The 25411-nt window shown below is 42.7% G+C and overlaps 1 protein-coding gene across 3 annotated transcripts in view; it reads left to right on the plus strand.

The window, feature by feature from the left end:
• The window catches only part of LOC122550087 (cAMP-responsive element modulator-like), a 144029-nt gene that overhangs the window by 24228 nt on the left and 94390 nt on the right, over positions 1-25411 (plus strand). For all 3 annotated transcript variants that reach the window (XR_006311740.1, XM_043690639.1, XM_043690638.1), the window contains exon 3: positions 996-1142. Coding sequence is in view for 2 of the 3 variants with exons in the window: in XM_043690639.1 (XP_043546574.1) it covers positions 996-1142 (147 nt within the window). In the remaining variant the exon portion in view is untranslated. The remainder of the gene's footprint in view (positions 1-995; positions 1143-25411) is intronic.

Raw genomic sequence — 25411 nt, forward strand, 5'->3', positions numbered from 1 at the left:
GAAGACTGAGATGGGATCTGATTGAGACATATAAGATTATTAAAGGATTGGACACTCTGGCAGCAGGAAACATGTTTCCGCTAATGGGTGAGTCCCGAATCAGAGGACACAGCTTAAAAATACGGGGTAGACCATTTAGGACAGAGATGAGGAGAAACTTCTTCACCCAGAGAGTGGTGGCTGTGTGGAATGCTCTGCCCCAGAGGGCAGTGGAGGCCCAGTCTCTGGATTCATTTCAGAAAGAGTTGGATAGAGCTGTCAAAGATAGTGGAATCAAGGGTTATGGAGATAAGGCAGGAAGAGGATACTGATGAAGAATGATCAGCCATGATCATATTGAATGGCGGTGCAGGCTCGAAGGGCTGAATGGCCTACTCCTGCACCTATTGTTGTCTATTGTCTATTGATTATGACCCTTAGTTCAAGAATCTCCAACCTTGGAAATATACCAGATACAATGCATACAGAGACTGGTGCCGATTAGCTGTTTTGAATTCTGAGATCTGTAGTGGTTTTGTGATTGACATTAACGTAAAATTCAGAGTTTTAATGTTGTTTTATTATTTCTGAGAAAAGGTTGAAGAGAATTATTCTTGAAGTATTCCTGCCAGAAAGTCATCTTGACTATGTTAGCTTGCAATAACTGCATTGGTTAATTATGTTTATGTGAATTTAGCAAGAATACTTAAAAAGTAAGAATTTGAGGAGACCAGATATCTGTGAGGGCTTTAGGATTGGAGGCTAATGATTTAAAAACAAGGATGAGAATTTTAAAATAGAAGTGTTGTTTACCTGGGAATCAGTGTAAATCAGAGGGTGCGGGAGATCTGGATTAATATTATTAGTAAAATAACATTTTTTGCTGTAAGGTGATAAATGTTTATCATGAATTTTGAAGACTAATGAAAAATGTATATTGTTTTAAGATTTATTTCTCATTAAAAATAGATTTAAGTTAATAATTATTGCATTTGCATATTGTTGTTTCTTTTCAGGTATCTGTAGCTGGTACTCAAGTTGCTTCAGGGTCTCCAGCTGTTACTGTTGTACAATTGCCTTCTGGTCAGACTGTGCAGGTCCAGGGAGTAATCCAAACCGCACAACCCTCTGTCATACAATCACCACAGATACAGACTGTACAGGTTAGCTATGGTGTTAAAACAATAAACCTTTCTCCGGAAACATGAATGCTATGTAAATGTAAAACCACCATTGCTGCATAAAATATCCAAGACGGATACATTTTAAGATGTGTTTTTATTTTCTCATGGGTGTTGATGTCACGAATAAGGACATCATTTATTGCTGTTCTCCACATGTTGGTTTTGATGGTTGGTGATGAACTGCTGCTTTGTATCACTGCAGTCTGTATGGTGAAGTCATTTCCAAAGTGCTGCCGGATCAGAAATTTGTGATTGACAAATAATAGCACCTGGTCAAGATGGAAATCTTGGAGGTGGTGTTTTCATTTCCATTCTGTTCTTGCCCTTCTCGAGGGTAGCAGTCACAGGTTTGTCATGTGCTGTGAAGAAGCCTTTGAGAGATCATGTTGTACAAACTGCAGCCACCATGTTCTGAGGTGCCAATCAAATGGGCTACTTTGTCCTGGATGGCGTTGAACTTAATTTATTGCCAGAGCAATGACTTCTGACTTGACTTATGCCTTGCAACTTGTAACTCTGGGCAGAGTTTGAGGAGAAGGAGTCTATATCGCAAAGTCAAAATAGGTATATTGCTGGTCCAGATAAGTTTCTGATCAGTGATGATATCCTAGGGACATTGATGGTTAGGTATTCTGGTAATGTCAAGGGAAGCTGGTTCAACAGTCTTCAACAATGCTTTCTACTTTTTGTGGGGTGAATAGTCCTTGCCGCTTATCAGTTCAAGCTGTTTGTTGCCCTGGAATTGCTGTATTTGGGGATGAATGGCTTTATAATTTCAGGATTTGCCATTAATACTGATCCAACAGGTAGATGGAAAGGACCTGAAACAGAATCTAGCAGTCTTTACCTCCTGTTAGCTGCCTGCTTCCCCAAGACTTGACAAATCTGGCCAGGGTTAAATTGAAAATGGTGATCTATTTTGAAATATGTAACCTAATCATAAATGACCATATTGCTGTGTCAAGTAGGTTCATCATCTATTCTGTTCTGAATCTCTTAAAACCACACGTGGCAGTTTGATTTTTAAATTCCATCCAACCTTAACACAATTTCTTGTGTGGCTATAATTACTCCCATATTCCTCAAATAGAACAAAGTATCAATTAGAAGGATATAAGTGCATGTGGATATTTCGCCTATTAACAATTACAACCATGGTGAATCTTTTGCTGTTAAAGGAGGATATTTTTCCATATGTTTCTGATTTCCATAGATTATTTGAAACTCTTGATTCCAAAATGGAATTTGAAATAAAATGGATTTTGATGCAACTTTTCCTCCTTACACTCTTTAAGTGAAGAATTGATTTGGTTTGATTGATTATTGTCACAAAAACCTAGGTATAGTGAAAAATGTTTTGCATACAGTACAGGCAGATCATACCTTACAAAGTACATAAGGGCAGTACAACAGAGCGAGGAATACAATGTTACAGCTGCAAGGAAGCTGTACAGGGAGCTAGATCAACATTAAACTTGAAATTTGAGGGGTTCATTCAGAAGTCTAATAACAGCTGCAAAGAAGCACTTCTTGAATCTGTTGGTCTGTGTGTTCAAGCTTCTGCCTGACGGAAAAGGTTGGAAGAGTTTATGACCAGGATGAAGGGATCGTTCATGATGGCTGCCTTTCTGAGGCAGTGAGTAGTGTAGATGGAGTCAATGGATGAAAGGTTGGCTTGCATGATGGACTGTGCTATGTTCATAACTCTGTTGATTGTTATGGTCCTGGTTAGAGCAGTTGCCATACCAAGCTGTGATGCATCCGGATAGAATGCTTTCTCCGATGCATCTGTAAAAATTGATAGGAATCTTCATGGACATGCCAAATTTCCTTAACCTTCTGAGGAAGTAAAGGCATTGCTGTGTTTTCTTGACCATTGGAGCAGGTGGTTGGACCAGGACAGATTGGCGATCGTCACTCCGAGGAACCAGGAATTGGCACAGGTGATGAAAATTTCTTTCAGGGTGATTTCATGTTCATAGCACCTACCTGCTCCATTCAAATGTTTTTGCAGCCCTTAAATCAAGGCAGGTATATCATAGAACCTTTGATAGAAAATAAGAGCAGGTGTAGGTTTTTGGCCCCTTCAACCATGTTCTGCCATTCAATATAGAGATGTACAGCATGAAAACAGACCCTTTGGTCCAACCCGTCCATGCCGACCAGATATCCCAACCCAATCTAGTCTCACCTGCCAGCACCCGGCCCATATCCCTCCAAATCATTCCTATTCATATACTCATCCAAATGCCTCCTTAAATATTGTAATTGTACCAGCCTCCACCATTTCCTCTGGCAGCTCATTCCATACACGTACCACCCACTGTATGAAAAGGTTGCCCCGTAGGTCTCTTTTATATCTTTCCCCTCTCACCCTAAACCTATGCCCTCTAGTTCTGGACTCCCCAACTCCAGGGAAAAGACTTTGCCTATTTACCCTATCCACGCCCGTTATAATTTTGTAAACCTCTACAAGGTCACCCCTCAACCTCTGCGCCGGGGAAAACAGCCTGAGCCTGTTCAGCCTCTCCCTATAGCTCAAACCCTCCAATCCTGGCAACATCCTCATAAATCTTTTCTAAACCCTTTCAAGTTTCACAATATCTTTCCGATAGGAAGGAGACCAGAATTAATTGCATGCAATATTCCAACAGTGGCCTAACCAATGTCCTGTACAGCCGCAACATGACCTCCCAACTCCTGTACTCAATACTCTGACCAATAAAATAAGCATACCAAATGCCTTCTTCACTATCCTATCTACCTGCGACTCCACTTTCAAGGAGCAATGAACCTGCACTCCAAGGTCTCTTTGTTTAGCAACACTCCTTAGGACCTTACCATTAAGTGTATAAGTCCCACTAAGATTTGCTTTCTCAAAATGCAGCACCTTGCATTGATCTGAATTAAACTCCATCTGCCACTTCTCAGCACATTGGCCCAGCTGGTCAAGATCCTGTTGTAATCTGAAGTAACCCTCTTTGCTGTCCACTACACCTCCAACAGTACCCTGTTCTCACTTTCTCCCCATACCCTTTGATCCCTTTAACCCGAAGAATTATATCTAACACCTTGTCAACATTCAATGTTTTAGCTTCAACTGTTTTCTGTGGCAGACAATTCTGCAGGTGGTGTCACTATCCATGTTATTTGCATGTAAGGGCTGCCATCTGATCATGCACAGCAGGTGCGAAGCCAATTTCCCAAGGCAGACATATATGTCTCAAAGCTTTAGGTCTTAGTCATTAATTTGGAGCAATGAGACATGAATTTAAGGTGCAGATCTTGTATGACATTGTTAAATGGCTGACTCCACTTGAAGGATTGAATGGCCTATTCCTTATGTACGTGAGTTGACAGCTATCTATCTCAATTTCTTACCACTCTGTGGGACCAGTTTGAAGCAGCATGCAATTAAAAGTATAAAATTACTATTGCATTTTAACATGACCTGAAGTTAATCTTGGTCACAACAAAAAAGTATTTTTAGAAAATTGTAATGATATACATGAATCTTTTACATGTGGGGCTAATGACTGTGCTGTTTTATTTGCTCAAGAAATTTTTAATTTCAGGATGTGGGTATAACTGGCTAGGCTAAAGTAAATTACTCTTGAGAAGGTGATGAGCTGCTTCCTTGATGTCTGCAGTTCATTAGGGTTAGATATATACACTTGTCAAGAAAGGAATTCCAAGATTTTGATCCAGTGACAGTGAAGGAACAGATATATAGGGAGGAAGCTTAAAGGGACATGAATAACATGGGCTGTGGCAATATTTATGGCAGAATCATTCAAGACGTCCGGTGAGGCTTATCTTGTACCTAAGTACACGCAGCATTCAGAATAAAGTTGATTGGAGATAATGGCACATGGCACAGATGGAGACAAATGGGAATGACCTGGTGGGGATTACTGAAACAAGGTTACAGGAAGATCAGGACTGGGAGTTAAATGTCCAAGTGTACTCAATATTTGGAACGGATAGACAAGAAGAAGCAGGAGGAGGAGTTACCTTATTGGTTAAGGATGACATCAGGGCTATGTTAAGAGATTATTTTGCCACTAAGGACCAACATTTTGAATCAGTCTGGGTGGTGTAAGTAAAAAACAAGGGAAGAAACCCTATGGTATGAGTAATTAACTGGCCCCCAAACAGTACTTGCCAACTATGGCGTATTTTAAACCTGGAAATAATAAGGGCAAGTGAGAAGGGAGCTATGGGTGATTTGAACATGCACAGTGATTGGATTAGTCAACTTGGCAAGGGTAGCTTCAAAGAGTGTATGGGGATTTGTTTCTTAGAGCAACATATTGTGGAGCCAACCAGAGAGCTGGCTATTTTAGATTTGTAACGAACAAGGATTGATAAATGGTCTTATAGTTGAGGCTCCCCTTGGAAGTAATGACCACAACATGCCAGAGTTTCAAATTCAGACTGAAAGAGTGAAGACAGAATCACAATGAGAGTTTGAGTGTTGGGTGATGGTAATTATGCAGGCTTGAGGAAGGAGTTCACCCGGGTGGACTGGGCAAAAATATTAAAGGGCAAGACAGTTGAAGAACAGTAGCAAATACTTAGGGAGATACTAAATACCTCTCAATTAAAGTATATTCCAGAGAGGAAGAAGAATTGTAAAAAGGTGAAAAATGGTCATGAACAAGGAAGTCACAGATAACATGAGGGCAAAAACTTGGGCATATCATACTGGAGAAGTTAGTGGCACTCCGAAGGATTGGGAGAACTTTAAAAGTCAGCATAGGGTTACTAAAACAAAATCAAATTACTTAAGATTAACTACAAAAAGAAACTAGCAGAAAAATGTTTTTACTAGAGAAGGAGCAAAGCTTGATCTTCTTTTGGGAAATAAAGCATGGGAAAGCGATTGAAGTGATAGTAGGGGAACACTTTGGGTTTAGTGATCATAACTATTCCAAAACTAATAGAATTATGGAAAAGGGTAAGCCTTCCATAAAAGTTAATAATTTTAATTGGAATAAGGCAAGCGTTAATGGTATGAGACAAGAACTTTGAATAGTTGTTTGGAGTAGACTGTTCACAGGCAAATGATGATAAGTGGGAGACTTTCAAATATGTGATAATGCGAGTTCAGAGTCATTTTGTTCCTGTTAGAGCGAAAAGTAAGACTGGTCGGATGAGGAAACAATGGATGAATAAAGTTATTGAAATTCTAGTCAAGAATAAAGAAAGAATTATGTATTAGATATAGACAACTGGGTTCAAATGAATCTTTGAACAGTATAAAGACTATAGGACATTCTGAAGAGAGAAAACTAAGTGGGAATATGAGAGAGCCATGGCAGATAAGGTTAAGGATAATCCAAAGAGATTCTACAAGTACATTAAAAGCGAGAGAACAACTAGAGAGAGAGTAGGGGCCCCTTAAAGATGAAAGAGGTCATCTTTATGTTGAATCTCAGGAGATGGGAAAGTTATTACATGAATATTTTGTATCAGTTTTTACTGTGGAGAAAGAAATGGAGGCTAGACAATGCAGGCAAATGAATACTGGTGTTTTGAAAACAGCACATTACAGAAGACAAAGTGCTGGAGTCTTAGAAAATATGAAGGTGGATAAATCTCTGGGATCTGATCACATGTATCCTAAAGGGTTACGGAGGTAATTGCCGGGCCCCTTACAGAAACATTTGTATCATCTGTGAGTACAGGTGATGTGCCAGAATACTGGAGAGTGGTGAATGTTGTGCCCTTGTTTAAGAAGTATAAGGAGAAGCTGGGAACTGTAGAGTCTGACCTGTGAGGTTGACTTCAATTCGAGATGATTCTGAAAGATAGGATTTGCATGCATTTGGAGAGGCAAGGAATGATTAGTGATAGTCAGCATGGTTTTGTGCGAGGAAAATGTCTCTCAAACTTGATTGAGTTTTTTGAGGAAGTAACCAAGAAGATTGAGCACAGAGTGTTAGATATTTACTTGGACTTTACTAAAGCCTTTGACAAGGTTCTGCCAGGTAGATCACACGGGATTCAGGATAAGCTTGCAAATTAGATACGAAATTGACTTAACAGCAGGAGTCAGAGTGGTGGTGGAGGGTTTTTCTTTGCACTGGAAGCCTATTACCAGCAATGTTCCACAGGGATCGGTACTGTGTCCACTTTTGCTTGTCATTTATATAAATGATTTGGATGAGAATATAGAAGGCATGGCTCGTAAGTTTGTGGGTGACACCAAAATTGGTGGTATAGAGGACAGTGAACAAGATTATCTAAGATTATGAAATGACCTTGATTAAGCACGGTTGCTCAGTGGTTAGCACTGCTCCCTCACAGTGCTAGGGACCCAGGTCTGATTCCAACTTCAGGCAACTGTCTGTGTGGATTTTGCATATTCTCCCCGTGTCTGTGTGGGTTTCCTCCGGGTGCTCCGGTTTCCTCTTTCAATCCAAAGATTTATAGGTTAGGTGAATTGGCCATGCGCAATTGCTCATTGTGTTCAGGGGTGTGTAGGTTAGGTGCATTAGTCAGGGGTAAATATAGGGTAGGAGAATGGGTCTGGGTGGGTTACTCTTTAGAGGGTCAGTGTGGATTTGTTGGGCTTAAAGGCCTGTTTCAATACTGTAAGGATTCTTTATATAAAAAAGGATCAATGGGCTGAGATCAACTTTAATTTTGGATTAGTGCAAAGTATTGAATTTTGGTGAAACAAACAAGGCAGAACTTATACAAGTAAAAATGAGGTCTTGGGTAGGGTTGTAGAAAGAGAGACCTCTGGATTCAAGTACATAATTCTTTGGATTTTGTGTCCCATGCAGAAAGAGTGGCTAAAAAGGTGTTCAGTATACTTGCCTTCATTACTCAGACCTTTGCATATCGGAGTTGGGAAATCATGTTGAGATTATACAGGACATTGGTGAGGCCTCTTCTGGAGTACTGTGTCTAGTTCTGGTTCCCCAGTTATAGGAAGGATATTATTAAGCTGGAGAGAGTTCAGAAAAGAGGTACCAGGGTGTTGCCCAGAATGAAGGGTTTAAGTTGTAAGGACAGGTTGGATGGCTGGGACTTTTTGTTTTAACTGGAGCAAAGGTGGTTGAGGTGTGAGCTTTATAGAGGTTAATAAAATCATGAAGGGTATAGATAAAGTGAATAGCTGGTGTCTTTTCCTTAGGATGGGCGATTTCAAGACGAGGGAGCATATTTTTAAGGTGAGAGAAGAAAGATTTTAAAATGACATGGGGGTAACTATTTCACACAGAATAATTCATATGTGGAGTCAACTTCGAGAGAAAGTGGTGGATGCGGTTGAAGTTACAAGGTTTATAAGACATTTAGAGAAGTTCATGACTAAGAAATGTATGGAGAAATATTGGCCAAGTGCAGACAGGTGGGACTAGTTTAGTTTGGGATCATGGTTGACATGGACTAGTTGGACCGAGGGATCTTTCCATGCTGTATCACTGTACGACTTAAATGTTAACATTGATATCAAAAGTCTCTAAGAGAATAAAAAGAAATATAATAGTAAAAGTAAATGTTGGCCTTTTAGAGGACGAAAGTGATAAGGTAATAATGGAATACTCAGAAATAAATCAATATTTTGTCTCTGCTTTCACAGTGGAAGATAATTTCTAAATTGCAATTACTACAGAAGAATGTCGTGAAATTACTACAACTAGGGAGAAGGTATTAAGTAAACTGATGGGATAAAAGCAGATAGATCCCTGGGACCCAATGGCCTGCACTCTACGGTTCTGTATGTAGGTTTGCTCGGTGAGATGGAAGGTTCATTAGTGAGTTTTGAGAAGATTTATAGCTCAGGTTGAAGTTCTGGATGTAGGTTTGCTCGCTGAGCTAGAAGGTTCATTTCCAGATGTTTCGTCACCCTACTAGGTAACACCTTCAGTGGGCCTCCGGATGAAGTGCTGCTGGTGTTTCCTGCTTTCTGTTTATATGTTGGGGTTTCCTTGGGTTGATTCCCCCCCCCCCCCGAGAAAAAGAACAGGAAATGATGTCACCGCAGGAAATGATGTCACCACATGAAGTGATATCACCAACCCAAGGAAACTCCAACATATAAATAGAAAACAGGAAATACCAGCAGTGCTTCATCCGGACGCTCACTGAAGATGTTACCTGGTATGTTGATGCAATGTCTGAAAATGAACCTTCCGGCTCAGTGAGCAAACCTACATCTGGGACGTTCATTTTCAGACATTTCGTCACCATACTAGGTAACCTCTTCAGTGAGCTTCCGGATGAAGCACTGGCGGTGTAGCCCATTTTGTATCTATGTTTGGGTTTCCTTGGGTTGGTGACATCATTCCCTGTGACAATGTCATTTCCTGTTCTTTTTCTCAGAGGGTGGTAAATGGGATCCAAGTCAATGTGTTTCTTGATAGTGTTCTGGTTGGAATGCCATGCTTCTTGGAATTCTGTGTCTTTGTTCGGCTTGTCCTAGTATGGATATGTTGTCCCAGTCGAAGTGGTGTCCTTCCTCATCTGTATGAGAGTGGGTGATGTCTTTTTGTGGCTAGTTGATGTTCACGTATCCTGGTGGCCTAGTTTTCTGCCTGTTTGTCCACTGTAGTGTTTGTTACAGGTTGCAAGGTATTTTGTAAATGACATTAGCTTTGCTCGTTGTATGCGTAGGGCATTTCAGAGTCATTATTTGCTGTTTTAGTGTGTTGGTGCGTTTGTGGGCTACCATGATGCCAAGGGGTCTGAGTAGTCTGGCAATCATTTCCAAGATGTCTTTGATGTTGGGGAGAGTGGCTAGGGCTTCTGGACGTGTATTGTCTGCTTGTTTGGGATTGTTGCTGAGAAATTGGCAGACTGCGTTCATTGGGTACCCTTTTTTTTTTGAATACACTGTATAGGTGATTTTCCTGTGCTCTGCGTAGTTCCTCTGTGCTGCAATGTGTGGTGGCTCGTTGAAGGTGCACCCTGTGCTATCAAAGGAGATGGCAGCGTAGATAGTGGAGGTATTAGTTATCATATTCATAAATTCTCTTGATTCTAGATTCTAAACCAGTGGATTAGAAATATGCTAATGTCACACCTTTATTCAAAAAAGGCGGCGGAAAAAAATTGGGAAACTATCAACTTGTTACTTTGCCTGTAGTGGAGAAATTGCTTCAGTCAATCATAAAAGAGGAGATAGCTGAACACTTGGAAAAACAAAGCTCAATTCACCAGTGTCAGCACAGTTTCATGAAGAGCATGTCATGCTTAACAAACTTGCTGGAGTTCTTTGAGGATGTAACCAGTAAGGTGGATAATTGAGATCCAGTGGATGTGATATATCTAGATTTCCAGAAGCATTTGACAAGATGCTACATAAGGACCCAGAATGTGATCCAGAAGGTTAGATCCCAAGAGGTTAAGGCTAGAATATTAGCTTCGATTGAGGATTGGCTGATTGACAGAAACCAGAGGGTAGTGATAAATGGGGTCCTGCTCTGGATGGTGAACTATAACCCGTGGGGTGCCGCAGGGTTCGGATCTTGGACGTCAACTGTTTGTAATCAATATAAATGATCTGCAAACAGGGACAGAGTTTAACATAGCTGAATTTGTGAATGATACCAAAATAGTTGGGAAAGCAGGCTGTGATGAGGAGATAGAGTTTACAGATGGATATTGATAGTCTTGAAGAATGGGCCAGAATCTGGCAGATGGAGTTTAATCTGGATGAATGTGAGATTGTCCATGTTGACTGGGAAAATAAGAGCTAATTATTAGTTAAACGGGAAGCAGATTCAAAGTGCGTCAGTGCAGAGGGTTCTGGACATTTTTGTACATAAATTGAAGAAAGTGGGTATGTAGGTGAAGCATATAATAAGAAAGGCAAATAGAATTCTGGCATTTATTGCAAAAGAACTGAATTATAAAAGTAAAGAAATATTGTTACGATTATGTAACTATATACGGTATACAATTATATTGGTGGGACTGCACCTGGAATATTGTGTCCAGTTTGGCTCTCTTTACCTAAGGATGTAGCGGCACTGGAGACAGTTCAGAGGAGGTTCACCAGATTTATTCCCAGGATGAAAGGACTGACTTACAAAGAGCAGTTGGATAGCTTTGGCTCGTTCTGTTCTGGAGTTCAGAAGAATGAGGGGGAATCTGATTGAGATATATAAAATGTTAAACAGGATTAATATGGTGGACTTTGAGACTATCCCACAGGGGGAGCATTTGTTCAAACAAGTGGTCATACATCTAGAGTGAGAGGAGTAGGTTAAAAACTCAGATGAGGAGAAACTACTTCTCTCAGGTTTGTGAATCTGAGGAACTCGCTGCCCCAGAGTGTAGTGGAGGCAAAATCAATCAACAGATTCAAGAATGAAATAGATATGTTTCTGATGAAAAGCAGGATAATGGACTGTGGGGATCAGGCAAGAAAGCGAAGTTGAGACTAGGATAAAATCAGCCATTATCATGTTAAATGGCGGAGCAGTTTCAAACGGCTGAAAGTCCTGCTCCGGCTCCTAATTCCTACGTTCCTATGTTGATGTTCGGAGCAACTTGCTTCTTCTGTTAAGCATCTACTGAACAGTGAGACATTTTTCTCTTGAGGCAGTAGACAATTGCCAATTAAGGGAATTTATAGCTTATTAATGCCAGAACTCACTGCATTATCTTGTGATATGCACTGGATTTTGAGAATACTTGACCTGAAAGTCTGCTAACTTCAACTTACTGCTTGCTGCAAAGGACCTCCACATTGGATACAGTAAGGCTGCATGGGTACAAACACACCTATGTACAACCCACATCTATGGAAATTGGCATCTGACGTGTGCCAACCTTTAAAAACTGTCATGGCACATCTCTGATCCACTTAGAGGACACTTCTGCATTTTAATACTGCACTGGCAACTGTCATTGCAGTGTTGCAGGACACACATCCAGCTCATAGACTGGACCAGAATGCATGTCTGGCTTGTTTGCTTGACAGCATAATGTACTGTTATTATCTTGATGCTGTTAGGAACCTTGCTTGCATCCTGAGCCAGAGATACTCTGCTCGCAGCACTGATATTTTGTCTTGCCATTTAATGCAAACACAAGGCCAGAAAGCTTGTCATTGTTTTCAGCAATCCTCATTCAAATCAAGGGAGATAACCTTTCATTAGGTGATCCCAGAACAGGATTTCTGGCAGCCTCCAGTACCAGATTAGGTGCTTGAGCACCATCAGTCATCTGCTCGGGGCAGTCCAAGTCAGGATGCTTGCCACATAAAGGGTGGAAAATTGAATGCTGGAGAGCCAACCACGTCTCTTGTGACTCTTTCTGCTATTGAGAGCTGTTTTCCTCCTGAAATGGGAAAGGGCAGATATCACAGTGGTAAAATGGAGTATCACAGCTGTTCCTGTTGGTTCAGGTTGGAAGGTGTGCATAAGCAGATGCAAATGGTAGAGCACGAATCTTGATGGGAGGTGGATGCAGCCGTAGGAGAAGACCCAAGTGTGAGCTAGGGATAGAATGAATTTGAGGTGCAGAGAGAAGAGTGTGGTCATTATGTGGTGGAATGGAGCTTCCTACATTGCTAGGCATTCCTGTGGATGGCTGAGACGTAAGTGATTGGGTAGCAACCTTGAACCAGGCTGATGTTGTGGCCTCCTTTGCTGGTACTGAGGGAAGGAGACATCGTACTTGTACACCTCATCCTCCAAGTGAAATTTCCTTTGTCTGAAATGTCTGGGGCAAATGTCAAACTACAAGGTGAGCTCCAAACCGACTATTCTTGTCCAGATGCTCAGTGGCTTTTTGAAGATGGCACTGATGTTAACAGTCTTGGTCACCACAGCATATCCTGGTAATAGCCAGTTGTACTTCTCGGCCATTTGGCCGAGCTAATCAAGATCTGGGAATAGGGCATGGTAAAATGGGACTAGAATTAGATGAGGGGGATGCCATTGGGTAGGAAAGCTAGTTAATAATGCAAAATTGTTTTGTAGTGAGAAGCCCTCAAAACACTGTTGCTGCCATTTAGTTGAATGAAAACACAATGTTCCACCTGTAGTTCCGAGGCTGAATGGTGTTATGGGCAGACGTAGAGATTAATATTGTTGTTGTGGTTCTGTTCGCCGAGCTGGAAGTTTTTGTTGCAAACGTTTCGTCCCCTGGCTAGGCGACATCATCAGTGCTTGGGAGCCTCCTGCGAAGCGCTTCTTTGATGTTTCCTCCGGTGTTTATAGTGGTCTGTCCCTGCCGCTTCCGGTTGTCAGTTTCAGCTGTCTGCTGTAGTGGTTGGTATATTGGGTCCAGGTCGATGTGTTTGTTGATGGAGTTTGTGGATGAATGCCATGCCTCTAGGAATTCCCTGGCTGTTCTCTGTCTGGCCCTGACCTGCTGTGCTGTTCCAGCAATAAAGTTTCAACTTTGATCTCCAGCATCTGCAGACCTCACTTTCTCCCCAGAGAACAGCCAGGGAATTCCTAGAGGCATGGCATTCATCCACAAACTCCATCAACAAACACATCGACCTGGACCCAATATACCGACCACTACAGCGGACAGCTGAAACTGACAACCGGAAGCGGCAGGGACAGACCACTATAAACACCGGAGGAAACATCAAAGAAGCGCTTCGCAGGAGGCTCCCAAGCACTGATAATGTCGCCTAGCCAGGGGACGAAACGTTTGCAACAAAAACTTCCAGCTCGGCGAACAGAACCACAACAACGAGCACCCGAGCTACAAATCTTCGCACAAACTTTGAAGATTAATATTGTGTTTTTTTGTTTAGAAAACAAAATGTTGATTTAATGTTAACACTTAACTCTAATGTGTCTGTTTGGGTGTGCAATACAAATCATGGATGTCGGTAACTGGTATATTAAACAGACAAATTACCTATTTTGATTTGCTTATCTTTTTGCGTCAAGGTGCTACCTGCCTGCAACATGTCGTGACACTTTATGGGTCTGTGAATTTATGTAAAGCAGAGCATGTCACTGTAATTTCAGACACTACTATAGTAAAATTGATGGAGTTTTTTTGCTGCTTTTCAAAACTTATCCTTGGTTGCCTTGTTGAGGCAGCTGTCATGCACTGGATTACCTTTTGTCTGTTAGAAGAAATCCAGCCAGTTTTTAAGCCCTTGAGATATTGGTGACATGCATGATTGGTATAACTGTTGCTATGGTTTATTAATTTTAAGACTTTATATTTGAAGTCACAGATTAGATGTATATTTGTGGACTGTAATCGTTGCCTGTTAATGAAATTGAACAGATTAGTAATCGGGGCTCATATGCTATATGTACTTTCACTGTGCACTTTTGAATGCAGCCCAATGAGAGAGATGCAAGGCTGTTACAAGTTGCTACACTCTTAAGGAAGTAAATAAATTGTTTATCTACAGTAAATAAGGCTTTTGTGGCTGACATTGCAATTGTGCACTGCAGGTTTTATCAGAAAGGTTCTGATATTGCTCACCTGGATGTGTAAAAATTATCTTTACAGCTACTAAGAACTCTCCTGTCTTAAAATTATCTGGTTGTTTTCTTGATTCATTTCTGGGACTTGGGCATTGCTGGCTGGCCAGCATTGATAGCCCATCCCTATTTGCCCTTGAGAAGGTGATGGTGAGCTGCCTTCTTGAATCGCTACAATCCGTTTGCTGTTGGTTGACCCACTGTGCTGTCGGGAGTTCTAGGATTTTGACCCAACGACTGAAGGGACGGCGGTATATGTCCAAGTTAGGGTGGTGAGTGGCTTGGAGGGGAAGTTGCAGGTGGTGGTGTTCCCAAGTACCTGCTGCCCTTGTCCTTCTAGATGGAAGTGGTCGTGGTTTTGGAAAATGCTGTCAAAGGATCTTTGGTGAATGTCTGCAGTGCATCCTGTAGATAGTACACACTGCTCCTACTGAGCACTGATGGTGGAGGGAATGTTTGCAGATGTGGTGCCAATCCAGCAAGTTGTTTTGTCCTGGATGATGTCAAGCTTCTTGAGTGTTGTTGGAGCTGCACCCATCCTGGCAGGTGTGGAGTATTCCATCAGACTCCTGACTTGTGCCTTGTAGATGGTGGATAGACTTTGGAGTGTCAGAAGGTGAGTTACTTGCTGCAGTATCACTCATTTCTGACCTGCTCTTGTAGCTGCTTCATTTATGTGGTGAGTCCCATTGAGTGTCTGGTCAACGGTAACCCCAAGGATGTTGATAGTGGGGGATTCAGTGATCGTAATACTATTGAATGTCAAGGAACGGTGGTTAGAGTGTCTTATTTGTGAGACATGAATGTTACTTGCCCCTTGTTGGCCAAGCCTGGATATTGTCCAGATCTTATTGCATTTGAGCACGGAATGCTTCAGTATCTGAGGAGTCGCAAATTATGCTGAACACTGTGCAATCTTCGGTGAACATCCCCACTTCTGGCGTTATGACAAAGGGAAGGCCATTGATGAAGCAGCTGAAGATTGTTGGGCCTAGGATCCTACCCTGAGGGACTCCTGCTGAGATGACTGACCCTCCACAAACACAACCATTTTTCTTTGTGCCAGATATGACTCTAACCAGTAGAGTATTTTCCCCCTGATACCCATTGATTTCAGTTTTGCCAGGGCTCCTTGATGCCATACTCGGTCAAATGCAGCCTTGATGTCAATGCCTGTCGCTCTCCCTCACTTCTGGAATTCATCTCTTTTGTCTATGTTTGAACCAAGGCTGTAATGAGATCAGGAGCAAAACCCAAACTGGGCATCATTGAGCAGGTTGTTGCTCAGCAGGTTCTGCTTGATAACACTGTTTATGACCCCTTCCAGTACTTTACTGATGATGGAGAGTAGACTGATTGATTGAACAGAAATTGACCAGGTTGCATTTATCCTGAACATAAAAAGCAGGACATATCTGGGCAGTTTTCCCTCTTGTCGGGTAGATGCCCAGTTTTGTAACTGTACTGGAAGAGTTTGGCTAGGGGAGCGGCAAGTTTTGGAGCACGCGTCTTCAACACTATTGTCAGAATGTTATCAGGGCCCATTGCTTTTTGCAGTATCTAGTGCCTCCCGCCGTTTCTTGATATCAAGTGGAATGAATCAAATTGGCTGGAGACTTGTATCTGTGATGCTGAGAACCACTGGAGGAGCCCGCAATGTATCATCCACTTGGCACTTCTGACTGAAGATAGTTGCGAGTGCATCAGCCTTATCTTTTGCTCTGTGCTGGGCTCCTCCATCATTGAGGATGGGGATATTTGTGGAGCCATCTCCTCCGGTGAGTTGTTTAATTGTCCTTCACCATTCATGACTGGATGTGGAAGGACTGCAGAGCTTAGATCTGATCTGTTGGTTGTGGGATCGCATAGCTCTGTCTATCACTTGCTGTTTGTGCTGTTTAGCATGCAAGTAGCCCTGTTTGGTAGTTTCACCAGGTTGACACCTCATTTTTCAGTATGCCTGATGCTCCTCCTACACCCTGCATTGAATCAGGGTTGATCCCCTGGCTTGATTGATGTTAATGGTTGAGTGGAGGATATGCCAGCCATGAGGTTGCAGATTGTGCTGGAGTAGAGTTCTGCTGCTGTTGGCCCACAGTGCCTCATGGATGCCCAATCTTGAGCTGCTAGATCGGTTCAAAGTCTGTTCCATTTAGCACAGTCGTAGTGCCACAGAACACGATGGAGGTTGTTCTCAATGTGAAGGTGGGCCTTCGTCTCCACTAGGGCAGTGCGGTGGTCACTTTTACCTATACTGTCATGAACAGATGCTTCTGCAGCCAGCAGATTAGTAAGGATGAGGTAAAGTATGATTTTTATCCTCTTGGTTCCTTCACCACCTGCTGCAGACCCAGTTTAGCAGTTACATCCTTTAGGACGTGACCAGCACAATCAGTAGTGCTGCTGCCAAGCCACTTTTGCTGGTGGACTATGAAATCCCCCACCCAGAGTACATTTTGTGCCCTTGCCACCCTCAGTGCTTTCTCCAAGTGTTGCTCAACATGGAGGAGTACGGATATTCATCAGCCGAAAGAGGACGCTACATGGTAACCAGTAAGAGGTTTCCTTGCCCCTGTTTAACCTGAAGCCATGAGACTTCATGGGGTTCAGAGTCAATGTCAAGCACTCCCAGGGAAACTCACTCCTGACTGTATACCACTATTCCACCAGTTTTGCTAGATCTGTCCTGTCAGTGGGACAGGACATATCCAGGGATGGAAATGGTGGTGTCTGGGCTGTTTTCTGTAAGGTATGATTCTGTAAGAATGACCGACTTACGTCAGGCTATTGCTTGACTTGTCTGAGACAGCTGTCCCAATGTACTAGCTATTTAATTAAATGATGGCTTCATTCATAGATTATTCTCTTAACATTCAGGTACTTTGAAACATATTAAGGTACCATAGTAAGAACTATGAGTGATTATTTAAGACCTGATTCCACTTGAACACACAAGATACTATCAGTTATCCAAAACCTGAAAACTTCTCTGCAAAGCTTGCAGCTGAATGGGTGTTGTCATTATGCAGCACACAACGAAAAATCCAGAAAGAAATAAGCTAAAGTAGCAGGTGGAATGAAAATTCAAGAAACGGATTCAGTTTCTTTTACAGTAAAGCAGTTGTACAGTGAAGGAAATGAGAACTTTGGGGCACCTATAAAAGCAATACAAGCATTGGCTCGAAGATAGAAAAGAAGAGGATCTATTGGATTTCTGCCTTGTATAGATGGTGTGTATCTGCATAGGAAAAGGAGTGGGCCATTCAGTACATTTAATTTGCTCAAATATTCAGTTAAATTATAGCTGACCTTGTAAATCCAAGACACTTAAAATAACAAAAAACAGTGCAGGACATGGACAGGCCCTTTGGCCCACCAAGACTTCGCTGACACACAATGCCTTTTCCTCCACGCTGTCTAAAACCCTCTATTCCTTGCCTATTCAGATATTTGTCAAGATGTCTCTTAAATCCAATTGTTATATCTGCCTTCATGACCTCCACTGGCAGTGCATTCCAGGCACATCGCACTCCTGGTGTTTTAACAAAAAACCTGCCTCTCACATCTCCTTTTATACTTAAATTCTTTTACCTTAAACCTATGTCTCCTAGCAATTGATTTATCTACCTTTGGAAAAAGACTCTGACCATCCATTCTATTCATGCCTCTCATAATTTTGTCAATTTCTGTAAGGTCACCTCTTAGCTTCCAATGTTAAAGTAAAGGAGAAAGTGAGGTCTGCAGATGCTGGAGATCAAAGTTGAAACTTTATTGCTGGAACAGCACAGCAGGTCAGGCAGCATCCAGGGAACAGGAGATTCGACGTTTCGGGCACAGGCCCTTCTTCCTGAAGAAGGGCCTGTGCCCGAAACGTCGAATCTCCTGTTCCCTGGATGCTGCCTGACCTGCTGTGCTGTTCCAGCAATAAAGTTTCAATGTTAAAGTAAAAACAAGCCACATTTGTCCAATCTCTCCTCTTAGTTAATAGTCTTCAAGCTAGGCAGCATCCTCATGAATCGAGAGTGTGGTGCTGGGAAAACACAACAGGTCAGGCAGCATCCAAGGAGCAGGAGAATCGACGTTTTGGGCAAAAGCCCCTCATCAGGAATGAGGCTGTGAGCCGAGGGAGTAGTGAGATAATACATCAGTGAACCATTTCTGAACCCTCTCCAAAGCCTTCACATCATTCTGATAGTGTGTATACCAGAACTGTACACAATTTTCCAAATGTGGCCTAACTAAAGTTCCATAAGACCATAAGACATAGGAGTGGAAGTAAGGCCATTCGGCCCATCGAGTCCACTCCGCCATTCAATCATGGCTGATGCGCATTTCAGCTCCACTTACCAGCGTTCTCCCCGTAGCCCTTAATTCCTCTAGACAACAAGAATCTATCAATCTCGGCCTTGAAGACATTTAGCGTTCCGGCTTCCACTGCACTCCGTGGCAATGAATTCCACCACTCTCTGGCTGAAGAAATGTCTCCGCATTTCTGTTCTGCAATGACCCCCTCTAATTCTAAGGCTGTGTCCACGGGTCCTAGTCTCCTCGTTTAACTGAAACAATTTCCTAGCATCCACCTTTTCCAAGCCATGTATTATTTTGTACGTCTCTATTAAGTCTCCCCTTAATCTTCTAAACTCCAACGAATACAATCCCAGTATCCTCAGCCGTTCCTCATATGTTAGACCTGTCATTCCAGGGATCATCCGTGTGAATCTCCGCTGGACACGTTCCAGTGCCAGTGTGTCCTTCCTGAGGTGTGGGGACCAAAACTGGACACAGTACTCCAAATGGGGCCTAACCAGAGCTTTATAAAGTCTTAGTAGTACATCTCTGCTTTTATATTCCAACCCTCTTGAGATAAGAGACAATTTTTTTTTAAAATTAAACATTGACATTTATTCATTCTTTGAGCAAACATGTCGTTCCTCACAGCTGCGACATAACTTGGCAATTTTCATACTCATTTGTATAAACGTTTTGTAGTGATTGGAACGAGGTCAGCAAAGTAGACTTCATAGCATATGAGTTCCCTGACTGGGCCTATTAACCTCGTTCAATCAAGAGCCCTGGCTGACAGATGTAAACAGGAGTGTCAGAGGTTCTGTGTGCTTTCGGAGCAGGCTATGAGCTGGCTGGGTCAGTATCATGTGCATGTGTAAATAAAGGGTGATTTGGTGATGGATACCAGCCTTCGTGGAGTTATTTCAGTGATGATGAGAGAAAACACCCCCCTGAAGAGATTTGCTTGCCACAGTTGTCTTTGAGTTGTGGTAAGCATTTCTGCCATCATGCCAGTATTTGGGAAGCTTCATCAGTTCTTTATTGCTTTGAAGATTGAGAGCTGAAAATGTGTTGCTGGAAAAGCTCAGCAGGTCAGGCAGCATCCAAGAAGCAGGAGAATCGACGTTTCGGGCATGAGCCCTTCCTCATGCCCGAAACGTCAATTCTCCTGCTCCTTGGATACTGCCTGACCTGCTGCGCTTTTCCAGCAACACATTTTCAGCTCTGATCTCTAGCATCTGCAGTCCTCACTTTCTCCTGCCTTGAAGATTGACCCGAGTATGTGGAAAGCATGTGTTATTTTTTCTGAGCAAATGACATTGCTTTTCATCTGCCCCAATGACTAATTTTCCTGACAACTTGTAGACTCCCAATGTTTTTGTGTATTAGAAGGCTAACTTTCCCTGAGGCAAGAATTGACAGATTTAGCTAAGGAATATTTACCACCTCAAGCATCCTGTAATTCTGAGATGCCTTCGGTTTTACTCAACACTTCACGAACCAGGGGATTATGTATTTGGATTTTTGATGAGGTTAAGACAAATGGCAGAGACATGTGGTTGTTGTTTAACCCTAAGTGAGATGCTTAGAAACCATTTGGTTTAATCACGTGACCATGCAAAAGCACCTACTAATTGAAGCCCAACTGGACTTCAAACAGGCACTACAACTGGCTGTCATTAGCCCTGCCTGTGTGTATCTGAAACAAAGTTGGAGGAACCAGATCTGGTGTGAAAATGCCCTAGGAGACACTACAGAAAAAAGAACATGCCTATGTCCCAGGACTTAGAGGTATGGATGTAGAGATTGGAGCAAAGCTAGCCGGGGACTCATAGAATATGAGTTCCATGATTGGGGCTGTTAACCTGGTTCAATAAAGAAGCTGTGGCTGACTGATTAAAAACAGGACTGTCAGAGGTTCTGTTTACTCTCAAAGTTGGCTCTGATGAAGCCAGACCAGTTCCAAGAACTGGGCATATGTAAGCAAAGGGTGATTTGGTGACGGGATACCAGCTTTCATGGAGTTACTTCATCTTCTTGATCAATTTATCCAATCGTGTAACCACTTTCAGAACCTGTACACCTAAATCCCTCTTTCCTGAAGAAGGGCTAATGCCCGAAACGTCGATTCTCCTGTTCCCTAGATGCTGCCTGACCTGCTGCGCTTTTCCAGCAACACATTTCCATCTCTGATCTCCAGCATCTGCAGACCTCACTTTCTCCACCTAAATCCCTCTGTTGATCCTACTCCCACCTGCAGAAAATCTTACAAAATGCATCACCTCGCCCTTTCCTGCACTACCTCCATATTCCTTAATGTCATTAATGTTGAAAACACAGAGCCTCAGCCACCAAAGTGGGCAGTGAAATCCAGACCAGCCACCCTCTGAGTTAAAAAAAAATTCTGCTTGTTCCCTCTCATCCTCCTATCAATCATCTTAAATGACCTGTCCGTGAAGTGAAATATTGTCTCTCTATCCATGCCGTTCATTATTTTGTAAATGTCAATGAGATCACCACTCAACCTCCTCTGTTGTAAAAAAAACAACTAAGCCCATCCAGTGTTTCCTCATGCATGTTACTCTCTCAATTCCATTCCCCCCAACCCCAAAACCAATATCAAGAGAGTGATAAAAATGTGTCTGTAGATCTTATGTCGTGACGAGAGCTATACTCAAAACTCCAAATCTCCTTTCTATCTGAAAGATGTTGTGAAACTTGAAAGGGTTCAGAAACTATTTACAAGGATATTGCCAGGGTTGGAGTATTTGAGCTATAGGGAGAAGTTGAACAGGCTGGGGCTGTTTTCCCTGGAGCATCGGAAGCTGAGGGGTGACCTTATAGAGGTTTACAAAATTATGAGGGGTATGGATAGAGTAAATAGACAAAGTCTTTTCTCTGGGGTCGTGAAGTCCAGAACTAGACGGCATAGGTTTAGGGTGAGAGGGGAAAGATATAAAAGAGACCTAAGGGGCAACTTTTTCACGCAGAGGGTGGTACGTGTATGGAATGAGCTGCCAGAGGAAGTGATGGAGGCTGGTACAATTGCAACATTTAAAAGGCATCTGGATGGGTATATGAATAGGAAGGGTTTGGAGGGATATGGGCCGGGTGCTGTCAGGTGAGACTGTCAGGTGGGTTGGGATATCTGGTCGGCATGGACAGGTTGGACCGAAGGGTCTATTTCCATGCTGTACATCTCTAAGACTATGACTCTAAGGTCACTCCTCAGCCTCTGATGCTGCAATTAGCTCTCCCTATAGCTCAAATCCCCCAATCCTTGCAGCATCCTTGTAAATCCTTTCTGAACCCTTTCAGGTTTCACAACATCTTTCCAATAGGAAGGAGACCAGAATTCCATGCAATATTTTATCAACAATGGCCGAACCAATGTCCTGTACAGCCACAACATGATCTCCCAACTCCTGTACTTAATATTCTGGCCAATAAAGGAAAGCATACCAAACACCTCCTTCACTATTCTATCTATCTGCGACTCTACTTTCAAGGAGCTATGAGCCTGCACTCCAAGGTCTCTTTGTTCAGCATCACTCCCTCGGACCTTACCATTAAGTGTTGAAATCTTCATCTCTATCAACTACCTAGCTAATTTTTGCGTTGTCTGCAAATTTCTCGATCAGGCCTCAAAAATTTAAGTCTGAATCACTACATATATCACAAATGACAAGGAATCCTTGTGGAACACCGCTCGTAAAAGTATCCAGTGTTCGTTACATTTTGTTTTCTGTTTTCTGCCTCTGAAACAATCTTGGATCTAACTTAGAAAAGTACAACACAGTACAGGCCCTTCGGCCCACAATGTTAATCCTAATCTAAAATAAATAACCGAACCTACGCTTCCCTCAATTCACTGCTGTCCATGTGCTATGTCCAGCAATCGCCTAAAGGTCTCTAATGGCTCTGCTTCCACCACCACCGCTGGCAACGCATTCCAAGCACTCTCAACTGTCTGCGTAAAGAACGTACCTCTGACATCTCCTCTGTACCTTCCTCCTAACACCTTAAAACTATGACCCCTCATGGCGGTCAATCCTGCCCTGGGGAAAGTCTCTATCGACTCTATTCATGCCTCTCATTACCTTGTACCACTTGATCAGGTCACCTCTCTTCCTCCTTCTCTCTGGAGAGACAAGTCCATGCTCAGTCAACCTCTCCTCGTAAGACAAGCCCTCCAGTCCAAGCAGCATCCTGGTAAACCACCTCTGCACCCTCTTCAAAGCCTCTGCATTTTTCATATAATTGGATGACCAGAACTGGACACAATATTCCAAGTCTGGTGTCTCCACTGTTCTGTAGAGCTGCAGCAGAACCTCGTGGTTCTTAAACTCGATCCCCCTGTCAATGAAAGCCAAAACACCATATGCTTTCTGAACAACCCTATCCACTTGGGTGGCAACTTTGAGGGATCTGTTCACTTGAACACCAAGATCCCTTTGTTCCATCACACTGCAAAGAATCCTGTCTTTAATCCTATATTCAGCATTCAAGTTTGACCTTCCAAACCCTTGATCACTTCACACTTATCCAGGTTGAACTCCATCTGCTATTTCTCAGCCCAGCTCTGCATTTTGTCAATATCGCGCTACAACCTGTAGTCACCCTCGATACTATCAACTGCACCTCCAACCTTTGTGTCATCGGCAAACTTACTAACCCACCCCTCAACCTCCTCATCCAAGTCATTTATAAAAACTACAAAGAGCAGAAGCCCAAGAACAGAGCCCTGCGGGACTCCACTCACCACTGACCTCCAGGCAGAATACTTTCCATTTACAACCACTCTCCAACCAATTCTGAATCCAGACAGCCAAATCTCTCTGTATGCCATATCTCTTGACTTTTTGATTGAGCCTACCGTGGGAACCTTATCAAATGCCTTGCTGAAGTCCATGTACGCCACATCCACTGCTCAACCTTTGTCAACGCATCTAGTCACCTCCGCAAAGAACTCAGTAGGATTTGAGGCATTACCTGCCCATCACAAAGCATGTTGACTGCCTTTAATCACACTATGCTTTTCCAAATAGTTATAAATCGAATCCTTCAGAATTCTTTCCAAAACCTTGCTGACCACTGGCATAAGACTGACTGACTTGTCTGTAATAGGATTTCCCTATTCCCCTTAAAAGAGGACCAGCGTTTGCCTCCCTCCACGACTCCGGTGGAGAGTGAGGAAGCAAAGATCTTCACCAGTGGCTTAGCAACCTCCTTTCTCATCACCTTCTCAGTTGTCACGTTCTCCTATACCCTATGGATTTCTTTCCAGTAAGCCATGTGGAACCTTCTCAGATGTCTTAATAAAATTCATGTAGATAACACCTACTTCATATCCCTAATCTATTCGTCTTGTTATTAACTCAAACTTTTTTTTATTCACAGAATGTTGGTGTCACTGACTGCACCATTATTTATTACCATTCCCTAAATACCTTTGAGAAGGTGGTGGTGAATTGTCTCTTTGAACTGCTGCAGGCCACTTGTTGTAGGTAAAACCACAATATCATTAAGGAGGGAGTTTCAGAATTTTGATCCAGTGACACTGAGGAATAGCAATATATTTTCAAGCCTGGATTGTAAGTGATTTGGAGGGATTTTAGATGTGGTAGTGTTCCCATGTATCTACTGTCCTTTTCCTACTGGATGGTGGTGGTCAAAGTGTTTGCAAAGTGCTGTCTGAGGAAAGTTGGTGAATTTCTGTAATGGAACTTGCAGATAACACTGTTGCTACAGAGAGTCCATAGTGGAGTGAGTGAATGTTTATGGATGTGGTGTCAATCAAGTCGGCTACTTGGTCCAGAATGGTGTCAAGCTGCTTGAGTGTTGTTGGAGCTGGACTCATCAGGCAAGTGGTGAGTATTCCAACACACTCTGACTTGTGCCTTGAAGATGGTGGATAGTCTTTGGAGGGTCAGAAGACATGTCACATGCTGCAGGATATCGAATCTCAGATCTGCTCTTGTAGCTACAGTCTGTTTCTGATCAATGTAGTCCCCAGGATCTTGGTAGTCCAAGAGATTCTGTTATGGTGGTACGATTGATTGTCAAGGGTTAATGGTTACATTTCTCTGTTGTTAAAGATGGTCATTGCCTGACACTTGTATGGCATGAATGTTACTTGCCATTTGGCAGGCCAGGCCTGAATGTTGTTCAGGTCTTGTTGTATTTGGACAAGAACTGCTTCAATATCTGAAGGGTTGCAAATAGTGCTGAACATGGTGCAGCCATCTGTGAACATCCCCCCCTTCTGGCCATATGTGGAGGGAAAGTCATTGATGATGCGGTTGAAGGTGGCTAGGCCAAGGACATAACCCTCCTTCGACTGACTGAACTGGTCCTCACCCTGAACAACTTCTCTTTCCAATCCTCCCACTTCCTCCAAATGAAAGGAGTAGCCATGGGCACCCGCATGGGCCCCAGCTATGCCTGCCTCTTCGTAGGATATGTGGAACAGTCCATCTTCTGCAACTACACTGGCCCCACCCTCCACCTTTTCCTCCGCTACATCGATTACTG

The sequence above is a fragment of the Chiloscyllium plagiosum genome, chromosome 5 (assembly GCF_004010195.1).
Source record: "Chiloscyllium plagiosum isolate BGI_BamShark_2017 chromosome 5, ASM401019v2, whole genome shotgun sequence".
Classification (NCBI taxonomy): Eukaryota; Metazoa; Chordata; class Chondrichthyes; order Orectolobiformes; family Hemiscylliidae; genus Chiloscyllium; species Chiloscyllium plagiosum.